At 41.9% G+C, this 21408-nt stretch overlaps 1 protein-coding gene across 1 annotated transcript in view; it reads right to left on the reverse strand.

Moving 5' to 3' along the window:
- Positions 1-422: 422 nt before the first annotated feature.
- ANKRD33B (ankyrin repeat domain 33B) overlaps positions 423-21408 on the reverse strand; it is a 259732-nt gene continuing 238746 nt past the window's right edge. Inside the window, exon 4 of the mRNA XM_075828520.1 lies at positions 423-1312. Within this exon, the coding sequence (XP_075684635.1) occupies positions 468-1312 (845 nt within the window). The 3' untranslated portion in view covers positions 423-467. The remainder of the gene's footprint in view (positions 1313-21408) is intronic.

Genomic DNA, 21408 nt, shown 5'->3' on the forward strand with positions numbered 1-21408 from the left:
CAGAGGTTAATGAAACTTTGGGGGCATGTAGAGCCCTATGACTTAAGCCATTTGAAGATAGTTCAAAGAGGCAAGACTGGTAAATCTGATGCCATATATATTGTAATTTTCAATATATTTGCAATAAGAAAAAAGTAAAAAGCCAAACACAGCACCTTTATTACCAAATTTCTCGTTCATTGAAAAATATAAAAAAAATATGCAGTGCTCAACAAGAATAGCCCTATTAGTGAGAAAGACAAAGGCAAAAATAAATATGTACAATGCGATCACATTGCAATTTTAATATTTTATTATTACTTCGAATAAAAAGTTATAGTAAAATAAATAGACAATATTTTATCATATTAATAATACTGCAATTTATTTTTTTTCAGTTATAAATTTATCTTACCAAAAGCTGCTGTAATGTTCCTTCAATTTAATATCTTTTTCAAGTTTGGTTTTATGGAAATACAAATATTAAGTTAAACCTTTTTTTGGCCAATTAGTTTTTTTTTCTCTTTCTCAGCTTCTAGTTTTCTTAGAGCCTCTTCTTCTGCTTTTTTCCTTTCTTCCTTTATCTCCTTGTAGCGCCATTTTGGAATCTCTAAGTAGGTATTGTCTTTAACACTGCTACGTCTCTTTAGTTTATCAGGATAGTATGTTTGTGTGGAGGCCTTGGTGACGCGAACTTTAGGAATAATATACCCTGGTCTCACACTGCTTCTTCTTAGTAAATTTAATGGTAATAAACTTGTTCTTCTTGTAGCCATCACATTAGTCATTTGTGATGTGTGTGGTTGAAGACTAGCTCTTCTTTCCCTTTTCTTTGAAATTACAGTAACGCATGTGTTATGGAAAATTTTTTCATAAGTCTTTGTGTCATTTTTGTCTATAGCTCTGATTTCTTGATTTGGTCTCTGTTTTCTCAGGATCTCCTGCACAGAGTATCTACATTTACCAACACATGGGGGACTATTAGGGCACACTGTTCTGCAACTAACTGCAATGAATGGGCTCTTCATGCTTGTTGTGATTTTTACCATGTGATCAAGGACGCCATACTCCTCAGGTTCACTAAAATAATTAAAGGTAAATGCTGATTTCATACATTCTGAAATTTTCTGTGCGCATGTTTTTGGTTCTGCAGCCTTGGTAAGGAGTTCTTTCATTTTTGGCCATTCCATTTGGAATTGATCACTAAATTGTTCTGGAGATGGTCTGTCTAAGAGTCTCTGCATAAGATAAGCTGTATCATATCTCGCCGTAAATCTTGCCCATTCTCTGGAGGTGAACCCACGATTTGGATCAACTGCTTGAATATCGGCACCTATAAGATGAATTAAAATATCAAGTAATTTTTTTTGTTATCTTTTACCAAATGCAACGCTAAAGCTAATACAGATCTAACGCTACATAAGAAAAAAACAAAAAAAACTTTTGTTGCCGTAGCAAAAAACTTTCTTCTCCAGATGTCCCCTTATTTCATATTTATCACTATAAATTGCTTCTGATCTTTAAACATAATCTTATATTAAACAAAATAAACCTTACCAAACATACAGCAGATTTTGAATTACTACTAAATTTAATCAACCTTTATTGTCACAGCAATTTTTGTCTCATGAAGACAACCCCTTTTTAACTGGAATCCAGCGGGTCTGTCTTCTCTAACACCCAGCAATGAGCTTTCATGCTGATGGAAACTAAATCTGGGCAGATAAATGTAATTCAAAATTCTTACAGAGCGGCTCTGTTTTGGCTTATAGAGAGAAGACGTGTAATAGAGCATATGGACAAGGGTAGTTTTCATGAGACAACTCCAATAGAGGGCGAGAGAGTATCCCCTTTAAAACCCTCGTTCTGATCTACAGTGTATTTCTGTGCAATAGATGAACAACCCATTGATCTAAATGGGAACTGTGTAAGTTTCAGAGGAAAACCCTGTAATCAGATTCTCATCAAAAGAAAATATTAAAGGGGTATTCTGGTCTTTAAAATGTGTGTATGAATGGATCAACTGCAGTCACATTAGTCACTTACTAAAGTACTGTCTACAGCTAAAAAAAAAAAAATTGTACTGAAAAAGTTTTTTATTATACTATAATTATCCATAACACCAATAACAAAAAAAACAAACTTCAAACTTGATGAAACAAAACATAGAACCAACCCCACTCCCCACCCCCCAACATCATGAGAGGAGAAGAAGATAAAAGAGAAAAAGCTTTAATTCCCGTGAAACTACTAAAGGGTTAAGAAACGTACTGAATTCCTTTTCAGGGTGCAGTTTTTCAGTTTTTAAAATGTAGTTATTTATGAGGACTTTCTAATATATAAGGCCCTCAAAGCCACTTCAGTACTGAACTGCTCCATAAAAAAAAGATTTTATAAATTTCCTTGAAAATTTGAGAAATTGCTGCTAAAGTTCTAAGCTTTGTAACGTCCTAGAAAAAAAAAGGACGTTCAAAAAACGATGCCAACATAAAGTAGACATATGGGAAATGTGAACTAGTAACTATTTTGTGTGGTATTACTATCTGTTTTACAAGTAGATGCATTTAAATTTAGAAAAATGCTAATTTTTGCAAATTGTCTCTAAATTTGAATAAATCGGCTGTGTCTACAAGGCCAAAACAGGCTTTAAGACTTTACATTTCCATCTTTAAATAAATGTGCAACCTCTTTTATACTGTGACCCAAGAGTGGGTATCCTGTATCAAATTAAATTGTGGTGTAAAGAAGTTGGTTCAGAGCGGCGAATAATTAAAAATGAAATCCATATTCATTATAGCCTTTGCCCTGTGCCATACTTTAAAGCACAGTGCAAAAACTTTCAGGTCCGAGTACCTTGGATGTAGGAATACTCCCAACTTCAAAAGATGCACCACAAAAGAAGAATCACCACAGTCTTCCAATCTTAGCAGCATTTTATTTGCTGCAATGCAGTCCCATTCAATAAGCTGCTGTAGTTGGGTGGCCAAAAATAAAAATAAAATGTCAGGAAAAGCTAAGCCCCTGGATCGAAGGGCAGGCATATTTTAGAATATTTAATACGTACCCATTTACTCTTCCATATCAACTCATTTACTATAGCAGTCTATGTGTTAAAGTGTTAAAACCGCCATTTTAACTAATGCTATATGTGAGGCCACTGAAGTCCAGCATTTTCACCCGTGGTTATACCCGGGTCAAAAGACAGAATTACTGACTTTGACCAATTTATTTTCAACCCTGAATAAGAGCCGAATTCCTCATACACGCCGTCGACTGGTGCTACATCCAATAGATCCCTAAGAAATAAGAGCATGTTGTCGGCGTATAACAAAATTCTATCCTCTAATTCCCCAAAAGTAATCCCCTAATATTGGGGCATGTTCTAATCTTTATTGCCGAGGCCTTTACTAGAATAGCAAAAAGTAAAGTTGAAAGGGGACACCCCTGGTGCGTACCACAGTGGAGCAGAAAGAATTGCGAGCAATAGTTACCTCTTCCTATCTTTGCAAGAGAGCTAGAATATAAAATGTTAATCCATCTAATGACATAAATGCTAAATCCACACCTGCCGAGCACTGGCAGGAAGAATTCCTATCACCACAGTATCAAAGGCTTTTACGGCATCAAGTGCCACCATGTCCCCACTTCTAAAATTCATGGATCCAAATTGAATATTAGTAAAAACCCTTCTTATATTGTAAGAGATAGACTTTCCAGGTATAAAACCATTCTGGTAACTCCCTACAATACTAGCTATTACACTAGCCAGACGACTAGCTCGATATTTTCCCATCCGTATTCAGAAGGGAAATTGGATAGTAGGAATCTAACTGAACAGGATCTTTCTCTTTTTTTGAGGATTAAAGTTACTAGGGCCTCTTCCATTGATCTTTCTTGGAACGGGTTTTCACCCACCCACCTACCTAGTAAGTATGGCCTTTTTTGTGTTTTTGATGATATCTATGTCCCATTTTTTCTGTTTGTGTTTTTAAATTAGGAACGAAAAGTTCTGGTTAGGGACTCGCAAGGTACTGGGGACCCTTGACGTTGGGTTGCGAGCTTTGCGTATTTTGGCCAAAATAACAACTAATACCCCATGTTTCATGGATATTTCTTGCTACGTATACTACGCTTTTTTTCAGGACGCAGCCGGGTCTTATATGCTGGGAGGGCATGATGTGCTGGCGTTTGGTATGGAATGCAGAGCAGCCCGCTTTAGCTAACACTAGCGGCGTTACAAATAGGCTGTTATTCGGCAAGATACGCCATGCCTGACGACCAGCACATTATCCCTCCACGTATTACACATAGTACTGACACCCCATGTACTATTCACAGCACTGACCCCTATTCATCACATTTATTTATTTATTTATTTTTATTACATTATTACACAGTTCTGACACTTGCATACATACATATTTATTTTTTACCATCCATTCACACCCTAGCACTACACCGACACTCCTTTATCGCACACCTTTGAGCACTTAGTTCGCCACTCCCCTCAAGACTAGTGGGAGGGGCTATCACTATTTAATGCACACTCCTTCTGCAGCATTCTTTGACCCGTCTGCGTCCTGATGGGAACGGGTTTTCACCCACCCACCTACCTAGTAAGTATGACCTTTTTTGTGGTTTTGATGATATCTATGTCCCATTTTTTCTGTTTGTGGATCTTTCTTGGAAGTTTAGCATCTGCATGGGCTGTTGCGAAAGTCACACACAGCTCCTTTGCTAAAACCCCACAATATTGCACGCAAAATTCGAACAGCAGCCTGTCAAGACCCGGGGGTTTTATTCAATGGCAGGGAGTCGAGTATAGACTCAATTTCCTGCACATAAATCTTATATCTTTTTTTTGATCCAGGGAAATAGTAGGAAATAAGATTGAGTCAAGATATTGTGCAGACTTTGTAGCTCCAAGACATGAGCTATACAAATTTTCAAAGTAGTCAGCAAATTCTTTATCTATACTTAAATACTGTAATAGGTACACGGTTTCTAGTTAGTTCTAGTGAGCACTTGCTTCTACGACACATACAGTTAGGTCCATAATTATTTGGACAGTGACACAATCTCCATGATTTGGACTCTGCATGCCACCACATTGGATTTGAAATGAAACAACTGAGATGCAATTGAGGTGTAGACTTAGTTTAATTCAAGGGGTTGAACAAAAACATCCTGTGAAAAGTTTAGGAATTGCAACCATTTTTTTACACAGCCTCCTCATTTCAGGGGCTCAAAAGTAATTGGACAAATTAACATTACCATAAATAAAATGTTTTTTTTTTTTAATACTTTGTAGAGAATCCTTTTGCAGGCAATGACTGCCTGAAGTCTGGAACCCATGGACATCACCAAACGCTGGGTTTCCTCCATTGTGATGCTTTGCCAGACCTTTACTGCAGCTGTCTTCAGTTGTTGCTTGTTTGTGGGTCTTTCTGCCTTAAGTTTTGTCTTAAGCAAGTGAAATGCATGCTCGATCGGGTTGAGATCTGGAGATTGACTTGGCCATTGCAGAATATTCCACTTCTTTGCCTTAAAAAACTCCTGGGTTGCTTTTGCAGTATGTTTTGGGTCATTGTCCATCTGTACTGTGAAGCGACATCCAATCAACCTTGCTGAATTTTGTTGAATCTGACAAAGTATATCCCTGAACACTTCAGAATTCATCCGGCTGCTTCTGTCTTCAGTCACATCATCAATAAACACTAGTGACCCAGTGCCTTTGGCAGCCATGCATGCCCATGCCATCACACTGCCTCCACCATGTTTTACAGAGGATGAGGTGTGCTTTATATCATGAGCCGTTCCAAGCCTTCTCCATACTTTCTTCCTCCCATCATTCCGGTACAGGTTGATCTTGGTTCCATCTGTCCAAAGAATGCTGTTCCATAACTGGGCTGGCTTTTTTACATGTTATTTGGCAAAGTCTAAACTGGCCTTTCTATTTTTGAGGCTGATTAATGGTTTACACCTTGTGGTGAACCCTCTGTATTTGCTCTCATGAAGTCTTCTCTTTATGGTAGACTTAGATACTGATACACCTACTTCCAGGAGAGTGTTCTTCACTTGGGAATATGCTGTGAAGGGGTTTTTCTTCACCATGGAAAGGATTCTGCGATCATCCACCACTGTTGTCTTCCGTGGATGTCCAGGCCGTTTGAAGTTCACGAGATCACCAGTGCGCTCTTTTTCTTCAATAATGTAGCAAACTGTTGATTTGGCAACTCCTAACATTTGTGCTATCTCTCTGATGGATTTCTTCATTTCTTTCAGCCTAACGATGGTCTGTTTCACTTGCATTGAGAGCTCCTTTCACCTCATGTTGTGGGTTCACAACAGCAGCTTCCAAATGCAAATGCCACACCTGGAATCAACTCCAGACCTTTTACCTGCCTAATTGATGATGGATTAATGAGGGAATAGCCCATGCAGCCCATTAAATAGCTTTTAAGATAATTGTTCAATTACTTTTTGTCCCTTGAAAAAGAGGCAGCTACATATTAAAGAGCTGTAATTCCTAAACCCTTCCTCAAATTTGGATGTGAATACCCTCAAATTAAAGCTGAGAGTCTGCACTTTAAGCCCATATTGATTATATAACTGTATATTCAATATGTTTTGGTAAACAGCTAAAATGACAAAACGTGTGTCACTGTCCAAATAATTCTGGACCTAACTGTATATACTAGTCCTTCTCAATGAATTACAAGATCATCAAAAAGTTAATTTATTTCAGTAATTCAGTTCAAAAAGTTAAACTCATATATTATATAGATTCATTACACACAGAGTGAACTATTTCCAGCATTTTTTTTCTTTTAATTTTGATGATTATGGCTAACAGTTCATGAAAACCCAAAATTCAGTGTCTCAGAAAATTAGAATATTATATAAGCCAAATTTCAAAAATGATTTTTAATACTGAAATGATGGCCTACTGAAAAGTATGTACAGTATAAGCACTCAATACTTCGTCAGGGCTCTTTTTACATGAATTACTGCATCAATGCGGCATGGGGGTGATCAGCCTGTGGCGCTGCTTGAGGTGTTATGAACCCACAGGTTGCTCTGATAGCGGCCTTCAGCTCGACTGCATTGTTGGGTCTGGTGTCTCATCTTTCTCTTGACAGTACCTAAGAGATTCTCTATGGGGTTTAGATCAGGCGAGTTTGCTGTCCAATCAAGCACGGTGATACTGTGGTTATTAAACCAGGTATTGGTACTTTTGGCACTGCGGGCAGGAGCCAAGTCCTGCTGGAAAATGAAATCAGCATCTCCATAAAGCTTGTCAGCAGAGGGAAGCATGAAGTGCTCTAAAATTTCCTGGTAGATGGCTGCGTTGACTCTGAACTTGATATAGTCACTGATAACTGCCAGATACATTTAAATTTTTCAAAATTAAATACTGAATGTATCGAGCAAATTTTGCCAGTAACATAAAGTCCAATGTGTCACGAGAAAACATTCTCAGAATCGCTTGGATAGGTAAAAGCATTCCGAAGTTATTACCACATAAAGTGAAACATGTCAGATTTGAAAAATGAGGCTCTGTCAGGAAGGTCAAAAGTGGCCAAAGCGGGAAGGGGTTAAATGGAATATCACAAGTTAGGGCTAAAAAGATCTGATTCTATATCTTCGTTGGGGAAAGTGAGTTCAAATTCATCCAGGAATTTGAAAAATATGTCGTGACCCAGACAATACTAGACGAGGGGGACTCCAATGATGCGGAAGTTGGAAAATCCAGATGATGAATCAAGTTCTGAAATTAAGGTAATAAACCTTTCAGATAAAACCCTTTTCCCAGCCCAAGTGTCTGTATTGTCACTAGATCTTTCATTCAGCCCGGTGTCTGGGTTTGATTCTTTTGTGACTTTAAAAGATAAAACTTCCGCAATTCCACTGGGTTTGTGGGGGTCCAATTTCGGAGTGTATATATAAAAAATAACTTTTACTTAATTTCTTTAAAACATAAGCATTTTTGCGGCATGTGCGCATAAATTAAATTCATTCATCACAGTTGTATGCAATTTTTCATGTATTTTTTCAGTGTGCATATACAACAATATTAAAGACAGCAAAATAGTCCACCTTTTAAGGTTTCCTAATCCATATGGTTTCAATAATTTGTTAATTTCAGAGGTTCTCTCATAAGCACTTAGATGATCTGTTTGTCATATAAGATATACAGGAGACATAAGATTTTTTCGGGCAGTTGCCTCCTACCCCTTTATTTTTGGGATGATGATGTTCCTTTCAGGAGTTGTCTGTAAAATCCTGGATTTAGTTGGACCTCTGAAGTAGGGTAATTTTACTCCCAATTTCTCTCCCAACGCGTTTCCTCTGACCCATTGATTCCTCTGGGGAGATAGGTCGTGAATGCTGCTTCGTCCTATTCTTTGGGAAGCTGCATGAAAATTAGATGTAGCTGTCTTGTGAAGAAAGTAGTTTGCTGTCAGCAAAACATGCTTGCAGTGGCAAGAGAATGGCCTCTCGGTTTGGAGGCAGAGTATCGGCGTCTGGTCCTGACGCCTGCTGTCACTACACTGAGGGATTCCCTGTCTCTTTTTATATTCCATTTCCCTCCCACTCATACACACCTCCCAGGTGTGACACACCTCCCCAGTGACGTATTGGGGGATTGACACAGAATGTGGGGATCTACGTTGATAAGTTTTTAAGATCTTTTGTAGAGACCTTACCCTCCTACACGAGAGATATGATGGATCTACTGTCTAAAATTGACGATTTACCCATCGAAAAAGGTACAATATTGTGTAGTATAGACGTAGAGGCTCTATATTCCTCTATTCCCCACGAAAAAGGACTTGAGGCAGCACGGCACTTTCTAGACACAAGGGGGATACACTTTAGTGACCATAGCGCGCTCATGTTGAAGCTGCTGGAATTTGTTTTAACTAAGAATTACTTTTTGTTTAATGGGCGTATGTACCACCAGCTCAGAGGTACGGCCATGGGTAACTCATGTGCCCCCACGTATGCAAATCTATTTCTGGGCTGGTGGGAAGAAACTATGGTCTTTACTGATGAACGACTCATAACAAATCTACCAGCTTCAAAGTGGGCGCGTTATATCGACGATATTTTCGTGCTGTGGACAGAACCCTTGAAAACATTTGAAGGGTTTGTTGAACAGTGAGGGTATGTGCACACACACTAATTACGTCCGTAATTGACGGACGTATTTCGGCCGCAAGTCCCGGACCGAACACAGTGCAGGGAGCCGGGCTCCTAGCATCATACTTATGTACGACGCTAGGAGTCCCTGCCTCGCTGCAGGACAACTATCCCGTACTGTAATCATGTTTTCAGTACGTGACAGTGGTCCTGCAGCGAGGCAGGGACTCCTAGCATCGTACATAAGTAGGATGCTAGGAGCCCGGCTCCCTGCACTGTGTTCGGTCCGGGGCTTGCGGCCGAAATACGTCCGTCAATTACGGACGTAATTAGTGTGTGTGCACATACCCTTAAAGAGGCTCTGTCACCAGATTTTGCAACCCCTATCTACTATTGCAGCAGATAGGCGCTGCAATTTAGATTACAGTAACGTTTTTATTTTTAAAAAACGAGCATTTTTGGGCAAGTTATGACCATTTTTGTAGTTATGCAAATGAGGCTTGCAAAAGTCCAAGTGGGTGTGTTTAAAAGTAAAAGTCCAAGTGGGCGTGTATTATGTGCGCACATCGGGGCGTTTTTAATACTTTTACTAGCTGGGCGTTCTGATGAGAAGTATCATCCAATTCTCTTCAGAACGCCCAGCTTCTGCCAGATCACGCTGTGACGTCACTCACAGGTCCTGCATCGTGTCAGACGAGCGAGGACACATCGGCACCAGAGGCTACAGTTGATTCTGCAGCAGCATCAGCGTTTGCAGGTAAGTAGCTACATCGACTTGCCTGCTAACGCCGATGCTGCTGCAGAATCAACTGAAGCCTCTGGTGCCGATGTGTCCTCGCTCGTCTGACACGATGCTGGACCTGTGAGTGACGTCACAGCGTGATCTGGCAGAAGCTGGGCGTTCTGAAGAGAAGTGGATGATACTTCTCGTCAGAGCGCCCAGCTAGTAAAAGTATTAAAAACGCCCCGATGTACGCACATAATACACGCCCACTTGGACTTTTACTTTTAAACACACCCACTTGGACTTTTGCAAGCCTCATTTGCATAACTACAAAAATGGTCATAACTTGGCCAAAAATGCTCGTTTTTTAAAAATAAAAACGTTACTGTAATCTACATTGCAGCGCCTATCTGCTGCAATAGCAGATAGGGGTTGCAAAATCTGGTGACAGAGCCTCTTTAAATCAAAACGACATTGGTATGAGATTCACATTTGAAGCTCCCTTTCCTTGATGTGTTTACATCTATTGAAGAGGATGGTAAACTTAAAACGTCAATTTATAGAAAACCAACTGCCACGAATAGCCTTCTAAGGTGGGAGAGTCATCACCCCTATCCATTAAAGAAAGGTATGCCAAAGGGGCAATACCTCCGCTTAAGAAGAAACTGCTCAGATATACAGGATTTCAGAAAACAGGCAAGAGAATTGGAGACACGATTTATCGAGAGGGGCTATCCATCCACGGTCCTAAAAGAGTCATACAAATATGCACACTCTCAGAACAGAGAAGAACTACTGACCCCTAAAAAGAAAGAATTCTCCAAGCAACCGATAAGGCTAATTGGGACTTATGACCTAGCAGATCACACGATTAAGGGCATACTCGATAAGCATTGGAAAATCCTCGGCATGGACACTGACATAAGAGAAACCATAACTCCAAGAGCACAGATTACCTACAGGAAGGGGAGGAGTATAGGTGGCCAAGTTACTCATAGCCACTTAAACATCATAAAGAAGAAAGGATGTTGGCTGAACAGAAAAATTGACGGATGTTTCAAATGTGGATACTGTAAAGCATGCACCTATATACAAACAACTAAAATGAATCAGAGTGCCCATACAGGAATTAGTTATCCCATAAAAAGTTTTTCAAACTGCAGTACCAAAAATGTTGTTTATAAAATTACCTGTCCATGTCCCTTAGATTACATTGGAAAAACAATAAGGGAGCTCAGAAAGAGGGTACTCGAACATGTAGGGGATATCCTGCATGACAGAGATAAACCGGTCTCCCGGCATGTTCATCTAAAACATAAAGGGGATCCAGAATGTCTACGATTTACGATACTTGAGTGTCTACAACCCGCGGTGAGAGGGGGAGATCTAGATAGAATCTTATTGCAGAGAGAGTCCAAGTGGATTTTTAAAATGAGATCAACTGTACCAAATGGACTCAATGAACAGTTGGATTTCGGATGCTTCATCTGAGTCCATTCTCATATATATGTTCCAGCTATTCATTCTTTCCGTCTAAATAGGATAATACTTGACTCCTCCATTCCAATAAAAAATAAAAAGTAAAAATAAAACACTAAATACTTGGAAAACATTTGAATAAAATTGGTGGTGCAAACAACTTGCACCTTCATATTTGTTCACTTTTTTTCTCGCTGACTAGAATTTATAAACGACCCCTCTATCTGAAGTAACAACATATATAACTTCAAGGGTACAATAATATACATATTTATACAAGAAAATAACAATACTAATGGTGCGAATATTCTGCAGTTCTTTAACCATTGCTTGTTCTAGTGTTTAAACAACGTACTATAGAAATGAATAGTTTTAAACCATAAACTTAGCCAGTTTATATCCTCTATTTGATAAACCATTGAGTGATGATTATTGTTTTCCCTTGTACATAAAACATCTCTTTTCCATAACACTTTAGATTGGTCTGTAGTGCCTAGGGATAGACGGATGTCTTGGATCTGTCTAAATACACAAATCCCCGCACTCAGACGTTCTATCATAAGGTCCCCACCTACCATACACCCCTCTTTGCCCTTAGATCGAACATCCCCCATGCAGGCAGAGTTTCTCTGCCTGTATTTACCGATCCCTGTGCAGACCAGTGGCGTCTATTTTAGACGCCTGGCGCTGCACAGCTGATCGGTTTCCTGGGCTACGTTATCTCCGTTCCCCTGACTACGCGTCTGCAAGCAGCGATGATATTCATCGCTGTATGCAGACGTTTACTGTACATCTCCTCCGTTAGGAGATGTCTAGGGAGCACGATCTGGGGACATAGGGCGGAGGCCGGCGGCGCGCTTGTGTCACCTCAGACACAGGGAAATTTTCCCTTGTGTCGGCGGCGGCGGCGCTGCGGGTCCCCGCCCCCTTCAGTACACACCCCCTCCCCACCTCTTCTAAACACGTCACTGGGGAGGTGTGTCACACCTGGGAGGTGTGTATGGGTGGGAGGGAAATGGAATATAAAAAGAGACAGGGAATCCCTCAGTGTAGTGACAGCAGGCGTCAGGACCAGACGCCGATACTCTGCCTCCAAACCGAGAGGCCATTCTCTTGCCACTGCAAGCATGTTTTGCTGACAGCAAACTACTTTCTTCACAAGACAGCTACATCTAATTTTCATGCAGCTTCCCAAAGAATAGGACGAAGCAGCATTCACGACCTATCTCCCCTGAGGAATCAATGGGTCAGAGGAAACGCGTTGGGAGAGAAATTGGGAGTAAAATTACTCTACTTCAGAGGTCCAACTAAATCCAGGATTTTACAGACAACTCCTGAAAGGAACATCATCATCCCAAAAATAAAGGGGTAGGAGGGCAACTGCCCGAAAAAATCTTATGTCTCCTGTATATCTTATATGACAAACAGATCATCTAAGTGCTTATGAGAGAACCTCTGAAATTAACAAATTATTGAAACCATATGGATTAGGAAACCTTAAAAGGTGGACTATTTTGCTGTCTTTAATATTGTTGTATATGCACACTGAAAAAATACATGAAAAATTGCATACAACTGTGATGAATGAATTGAATTTATGCGCACATGCCGCAAAAATGCTTATGTTTTAAAGAAATTAAGTAAAAGTTATTTTTTATATATACACTCCGGATCAATCTTGCTTATCCGCATAGATGTTGGTCTGCTGGACAATTAATTCTGAAAAAAAATGTTTCAAATAATCAATGGGGGTGAAACCCGTAATTTCAATTTGAATGCCTGAGGGGGCTGTAAATTCAGGAACCTGGGGGGTATAATTGTCCGCAGCCTCCCAGGTCAGCTCAGGCAGAGCAGGACCTACGGCTCTTCTGCGCCGACTGGGGGGGGGGTGCAGACTCAGAGTCACTGGATGCAGAGGAAGGTGGAAGCACGAGCTGTGCTTCACCTTCACTCGCGCTGTCCGTATCGGAACACAGCATTTCATATGCTTCCTCGGCTGTGAAGACTCTTTTGGCCATACTAACGAACTCTTGCTACCTAACTAACAAACACATTTTTTTTGTAACTTTTTTTTTCTTCATTTTTAAAAAAAAAATTGAAAACTTTTATTTATCAAAAAATAAACCGCTACTCTCAACTGTGGAATGAGAACAGACCAGCGACCCTGCTGTATTCAATTAGTAAGGGTACCCTACCTAACAGGCAACTTGGGCAGTATCTAGGGACACAGCAGGGTGATGGCGACCGGGTACTGCGACAGGTGACAGATCACAGCACGGCAGAAGGACACTGTGGGGGACTGAAATGATATGATATATATATATATATATATATATATATATATATATATATTTTTTTTTAATTTATTTTTTCTTAACCAGTGGGCACCAAAGGGGGTGATCACTGGTTAGTGGGCAGAAAAGGGGCAGATCGCTGGGTTTTTTGGTTCTTTTTTTCACAATCTTCACTGTATTTGTACTTGTCTCCGACTCTGAAAAGCTCTCTGACAGGAATGAGCTTGTCAGAGACGGAGATGCCGGCAAACCACTGCTCCTGCGCTGTGATTGGCTGGACAATCACAGCTCGTGCCGGCACAGGACAACTCTGATTGGTCCTGTGCCGCGAGTCCTGCTCTATGACAGTTGCGATCGGGACGCTGTCACCATGTCTGTTGACATGGTGACAGTTTGAAGCTTGGGCGTAACTGTACGCCCGATTGCGTTAAATCACTTTCATTCCGGACGTACAGTCACTCCCAATCGCGGGAAGGCGTTAATGGCCTTTCCCTCAAAGGTAAGAAAAGACATTTGGGGAACTTTATTATTACATTTTATTTTTATTACTATACATTTCCTCTGTAACTGGTGGTGCACAGTAGGGGAGATCAGCCGTGTTACACTGACTATGGTCACTGATAGGGCTGTGCTGGGTCTAGCTAGACCCTGCAGCAGGCTCCTACTACCCGCATCTCCGCAATCATGTGACCAGTCACATGACCACCGGGACCAATAGCGGAAGCAGCCTCTATTCTATAAATGTGTACATGAGTACAGAGAAGACAGAAGTGGTGAAAACCACTTGGATCTTCTGTCCGGGGTCCTTTGACGGACGGGCACCCAAAATTGTAATCCTGCCTGTGATGATAATGAGATGTATGCTGAGAAGTGATCTCTACAGAACAGGAAGGATCAGTCTATTATGGATGGTGGATCCTGTATTATCTATATATATACACACTACCGTTCAAAAGTTTAGGGTCACTTAGAAATGTCCTTATTTTTGCAAGAAAAGCACAGTTTTTTTCAATGAAGATAACATTAAATTAATCAGAAATACACTCTATACATTGTTAATGTGGTAAATGACTATTCTAGCTGCAAACGTCTGTTTTTTAATGCAATATCTACATAGGTGTATAGAGGCTCATTTCCAGCAACCATCACTCCAGTGTTCTAATGGTACATTGTGTTTGCTAACTGTGTTAGAAGGCTAATGGATGATTAGAAAACACTTGAAAACCCTTGTGCAATTATGTTAGCACCGCTGTAAACCGTTTTGCTGTTTAGAGGAGCTATAAAACTGACCTTCCTTTGACCTAGTTGAGAATCTGGAGCATTACATTTGTGGGTTCGATTAAACTCTCCAAATGGCTAGAAAAAGAGAGCTTTCATGTGAAACTCAACAGTCTATTCTTTTTCTTTGAAATTAAGTCTATTTCATGCGAAAAATTGCCAAGAAACTGAAGATTTCCTACAACGGTGTGTACTACTCCCTTCAGAGGACAGCACAAACAGGCTTTAACCAGAGTAGAAAGAGAAGTGGGAGGCCCCGCTGCCCAACTGAGCAACAAGACAAGTACATTAGAGTCTCTAGTTTGAGAAATAGACGCCTCACAGGTCCTCAACTGGCAGCTTCATTAAATAGTACCCGCAAAACGCCAGTGTCAACGTCTACAGTGAAGAGGCGACTCCAGGATGCTGGCCTTCAGGGCAGAGTGGCAAAGAAAAAGCCATATCTGAGACTGGCTAATAAAAGGAAAAGATTAATATGGGCAAAAGCACACAGACATTGGACAGAGGAAGATTGGAAAAAAGTGTTATGGACAGACGAATCGAAGTTTAAGGTGTTTGGATCACACAGAAGAACATTTGTGAGACGCAAAATAACTGAAAAGATGCTGGAAGAGTGCCTGACACCATCTGTCACGCATGGTGGAGGTAATGTGATGGTCTGGGGTTGCTTTGGTGCTGGTAAAGTGGGAGATTTGTACAAGGTAAAAGGGATTTTGAATAAGGAAGGCTATCACTCCATTTTGCAACGCCATGCCATACCCTGTGGACAGCGCTTGATTGGAGCCAATTTCATCCTACAACAGGACAATGACCCAAAGCACACCTCCAAATTATGCAAGAACTATTTAGGGAAGAAGCAGGCAGCTGGTATTCTATCTGTAATGGAGTGGCCAGCGCAGTCACCAGATCTCAACCCCATAGAGCTGTTGTGGGAGCAGCTTGACAGTATGGTTGTATGTTTGTCTCGTGCACTTACTGAGCGTACGCCCAGTTGTACCCCGTCGCCTAAGGCAGGTCGTTGCAAGTAGGCAGGGACAGAGTGGCGGGTAGATTAGGGCTCACTTGTTCGTTTCCCTACCCCCGTCGTTACAATTCCTTTCTTTCTTCACTGCCCAATTCTAATAAAATCTATGAAACCCCTGTGGGTTCAAAATGCTCACTACACCCCTAGATGTATTCTTCAAGGTGTGTAGTTTCCTAAATGGAGTCACTTTTTTGATGAATTCACTGTTTTGGTCCCTTAGTGGCTTTGCAAAAGCGATATGGTCTCCGCAAACCATTCCTGCTAAATTTGAGCTCCAAAAGCCAAATGGCGCTCTTTCCCTTCTAAGCTCCGCCGTGTGTCCAAACAGCCGTTTATGACCACATGCGGGGTATTGTTTTACTCAGGAGAAATTGCTTTACAAAAGTAGTGGTGCATTTTCTCCTTTTAGTCCTTGTGGAAATTACAAAAAATTAGCTAAACTTACATTTTCTTTGAAAGAATGTAGATTTTCATTTTCACGGCTACTTCCAATAATTTCTTCAAAAAACCTGCGGGGTAAAAATGCTCACTATACCCCTAGATAATTTCCTCAAGGGGTATAGTTTCCAAAATGGGGTCACTTTTGGGGGATTTCCACTGTTTTGGTGCCGCAAGAGCCTTTCAGACCCGACATGGAGCCTAAAATATTTTCTAATAAAAAGGAGGCCCCAAAATCCTCTAGCTGTTCCTTTGTTTCTGAGGCCTGTGCTTCAGTCAATAAGTGCACTAGAGCCACATGTGGGATATTTCTACATGTGGGGTATTTCTAAAATCTGTAGAATCTGGGCAATAGATATTGAGTTGCGTTTCTCTGGTAAAACTTTCTGTGTTACAAAAAAAATAGATGAAAAATGAATTTCTGCAAAAAAAAAAAGAAATTTGAACATTTCACATCTACTTTGCCTTAATTCCTGTGAAACATCTAAAGGGTTAAGAAACTTTCTAAATGCTGTTTTGAATACTTTGAGGGGTGAAGTTTTTAAAATGGGGTGACCTATCGAGGGTTTCTAATATATAAGGCCCTAAAATCCACTTTACAACTGAACTGGCTCCTGTAAAAATAGCCTTTTGAAATTTTCTTGAAAATGTGAGAAATTGCTGCTAAAGTTCTAAGCCTTGTGATGTCATAGAAAAATAAAAGGATGTTCAAAAAACGATGCCAATCTAAAGTAGACATATGGGTGATGTTAATTAGCAACAATTGTTTGTGGTATTACTATCTGTCTTACAAGCAGATACATATAAATTTAGAAAAATGCAAATTTTTGCAATTTTTCGCTAAATTTTGGTGTTTTTCACAATTAAATACTTAATGTATCGAGCAAATTTTGCCAGTAACATAAAGTCCAATGTGTCACGAGAAAACAATCTCAGAATCGCTTGGATAGGTAAAAGCATTCCGAAGTTATTACCACATAAAGTGAAACATGTCAGATTTGAAAAAATTGGCTGTCCTGAAGGCCGAAACAGGCTGTGTCTTGAAGGGGTTACTGAAAGAGCGATGCGAAGGAACCTGCGGCAACACTATCAACTGCACACTGGTAAGCAGCTACTTCATGTCATCATGTACAGAATGGGAAATAATCTGATGCCTAGATAAGCATGTATATATATATATATATATATAGGTAGTGCATTGGGAGCAGCAGGTTAGGTATATGAAGGGTCCGGGTTCTTGCTTGGATTAATGTTGCTAAACCCTTATTTATGTGTATGTTAGATAGAGATGCTGCTATTTGCACTGGTTGGTGAGAGGGATGTATCAGTAGGTACCCTTCGTGCCCTATCCCATCACTGAAGTCACCTGTGGTAGAGTACCACACTTAGGCTGGATTCACATGAGCGTGTGCGTTTTGCGTGCGCAAAAGGAACATAACAGCTCCGTGTGTCAGCCGCTATCATTATGACACTCTGTTTGTATGTTTGTAAACAGAAAAACACGTGGTGCTTTTCTGTTTTCATTCATATTTTTTACTGCTCTTGCGCGAATCACACGCGTCACAAGGAAGTGCTTCCGTGTGCTGCGCGTGATTTTCACGCACCCATTGAATTCAATGGGTGCGTGATGCGCGAGAAACACACAAATATAAGACGTGTCGTGAGTTTTATGCAGTGGACACACGCTGCGTGAAAATCATGGACTGTCTGAACGGCCCCATAGACTAACATAGGTCCGTGCGAGGCGCGTGAAAATCACGTGCGTTGCACTGACGTATATCACGTTCGTCTGAATAAGCTCTCATGTTCAGTGCGTCCACAAAGGATTAAAGCAGTTAAAGCAGTTTTTTTAATCTACTTGGAATGCTTCTTCAACTCATTGGAGTTCTTTTGTGGATGTTTAAAAAGTCAAATCCCCTTAGGCTAGCACCTTCCATACAACCCTTTTTTAAAGTATGGCTTCTATTTTTAAGATTGGATTATGTTCAGTGTATAATGTAAAATATCTGTAGAATTATCTACATTCTCTATTTATGCTTAGAAACATTGTTATCAGTTATAGTAATGTTTTCCTGCATAAATAGTTTTTAATACCTTGTATGTCTATGTATTATTCATTTGAATTAACGCAAATGTTGTACTCCTCTTTGGCTAAAAATACTCCTCAAAAATCCTGAGAGGAGTATTTTTATCCTGCTGGAAAATATGTATTGTGACCTCTGGGGCCAAAGATAGCAGGACAAATGCCCAAAAATTCTTCCAGTATATAAATGCAAAAAAAGCCAAGGTCAGAACATGTCGGACCCCTAAATAGTTGTAATGGGGAGTTGGTCATGGGGGATCAAAAGAAGGCAGAGCTACAAAGTGGGTTCTTTAGCTCTGTATACACAACAGAAAAAAGAGCAGCTGATGTAGCCAGTGCCAGTGCTGTTAAAAGATCAATTAATATACTGAATTGGCTGAATGCAGATATGGTCCAATCTAAGTTAAATAAAATAAATGTGGACAAGGCCCCGGGACCAGATGGGTTACACCCAAGAGTCCTTAAAGAACTTAGTTCAGTTATTTCTGTCCCCCTCTTCATGATATTCAGAGATTCTCTAGTGACTGGCAAATGTAATGTTTATTTTCAAAAACGACCCTAGGTCTTTCCCGGGTAATTACAGACAAGTAAGCTTAACCCCTTCCCGACATCCGCCCTATATATATGGCGCACGCCGGGTGGGGGTGTATGGAGTGGGCTCACGAGCTGAGCCGTTACAGCTGACACTTCCGGGTAACAAGCAGGATCTAACCTGTTAAATGTCGCGGTTAATAGCATTTAAATGACTAAAAACAGGGGAAGACACCCTGTAATGTTCCAACGTCCTCCCCACGACGAGATTGGGGGGTTGGCATTGCAGCCTGGGGGCCTGATGAAGGCCCACAGGTCCACCATCTTTGTACTTTGTCCACCATCTTTGTACTCCCACGAAGCGCTGCCTCCAGCAGGGCTTTATAGGAGACTGTCTAAATCACGATATACTACATGTCATGTCCGTGGCCGCGGGCCGTTCGGCTCACTCACCTCCTGACGGTCGCAGCCATGGGTCTGCGAGCGCTAGCCCCAGTCTCCTCCTCAGGATACGCCAGCGCTCACTTCCGCTCACCTCGGCCGGGTCCTGTAGGGTGCGCGCGCTCGTGCCCGCTCTTAAAGTCGCAGCTCGCACACCAGACCTTAATGTAAAATTAGCCCATGAGTACCCTGGACTATAAGAAGTGCCCAGCACCTTCCTCCCATGCCTGAGCGTTGTTGTCGTACCCAAAGTTTGTCTATGCAAATGGTCTCCTAGTGTCTTCCAGTTCCCAGTGTTTCCTGTATCCTGTATCCCGTGCTATCCTGGTCAAGTGCCGTGCTGAGCTGTAGTCGTGCTGTGCTGCATACCACGCCTGGTCTGCTACACCACGCCTGATGTCTGGCTGCTGCCTAGTCCCAGCCGAGCCTGCCTTGCTACTCTCCGAGCTGCCACAGGTACCCTATACGAACTATTGACTGTTACCTGCGCCCTGTTGGCCAGCTGCCATACCGTCAAGGCGGTACGGCCCAGTGGGTCCACGAACCCAACGTGACAGTACGCTCAGGCCATGGACCCCGCTGGTCGATCCAAGACCAAGATGACGGCAAGCTGCCGTTCCTCCTACTACACCTCCTGGCAGTGTTGATCCTCAGACTACACCTCCTGGCAGTGTTGATCCCCTTTTTTCTTTGCCACTTCCTGACTGCTATGATGGAGACGCAGGTAACTGTCGTGGATTTTTGAAGCAGTGCCAGATCCACTTCAGTCTGTATTCAAGTGCATTTTTGTCTGACGGCACAAGGGTCGCTTTCATCATCTCTCTCCTCACTGGCAAGGCCCTTGCATGGGCGAATCCTATCTGGGAGAGACAAGGACTAGAGAACCGTGACTTGCAGGGCTTCCTCCGGAGTCTCTTCTGCAGCGGCTTCCTTGCTAAACCTACGCCATGGAGACACCTCTGTGGGCGAGTACGCCATCCACTTCCGCACCCTGGCTGTTGTGGAACAATGAGGCCCTGGTGGCTACATTCTGGCAGGGACTGTCTCCTAAGAATAAGGACGAACTTGCCGCCCGATATCTATCGTCTACCCTGGATGACCTCATCCTTCTGTCCGCCCGGATTGATATGAGGATCCAAGAATGGCTCCAAGAAGCTCGTCGGGAGGGAGGCCTTCCCAGTCCGGCTCCACCCTTGCAGAAACCTCTGCTGTCCTCTGATGCCGATCCTCCTAAGGAGTCTGTGAGGATGGACCATTGTAAGCTATCTACCCAGGAGAAACAACGCAGACGCACTTCGGGACTCTGTCTATATTGCGACCTCAGAGGCTATCTTGTGCTTCTGTGTCCCCAAAAGCCCCAAAGCCTAGGGTTGGTAGGAGAGACAACCTTGGGTAAAAATGGACTTCCGTCTAAATTGTCCATACCCATGACCATAGTGTCCGGCGAGAAAACGCATCGGGTCTCTGCGTATCTGGACTCTGGATCCGCTGTTAATTTCATTCGTAGAGACCTGATGGATCTTCTTCAATTACCCACTACCCCTCTGGAGAGGCCGTTGATGGTTGGATCAGTAAATGGACTACCTCTGCTAGAACCAGTTATAGCTGTGACCAAGCCGCTGAGGCTCCAAGTGGGAGCTCTCCACTCCGAGCTACTATCGTTCTTTGTCTTGTCCAAGGCCGTTAACCGCGTGCTGCTAGGCCTGCCTTGGCTCCGACTACATGCCCCAGTCCTGGACTGGAACTCCGGAGAGGTTCTCCAGTGGGGTCCCGAGTGTCACAACCATTGCCTGGGACAGATTAGTTCAGCTCAGCCTCCTCTGCCTCAGTCATTGGCAGGATTGCCTGGTCATTATGCTGCATTTTAAGACGTCTTCAGCAAGAAGGAGGTGGAGACGCTGCCCCCACACCGGTCGTATGACTGTCTTATTGAGCTGATTCCTGCTGCATCCCTTCCCTGTGGTAGGGTAAATCCTCTCCTTACCAGAGA

This window comes from Rhinoderma darwinii, chromosome 5, assembly GCF_050947455.1.
Source record: "Rhinoderma darwinii isolate aRhiDar2 chromosome 5, aRhiDar2.hap1, whole genome shotgun sequence".
In the NCBI taxonomy this organism is placed as follows: Eukaryota; Metazoa; Chordata; class Amphibia; order Anura; family Rhinodermatidae; genus Rhinoderma; species Rhinoderma darwinii.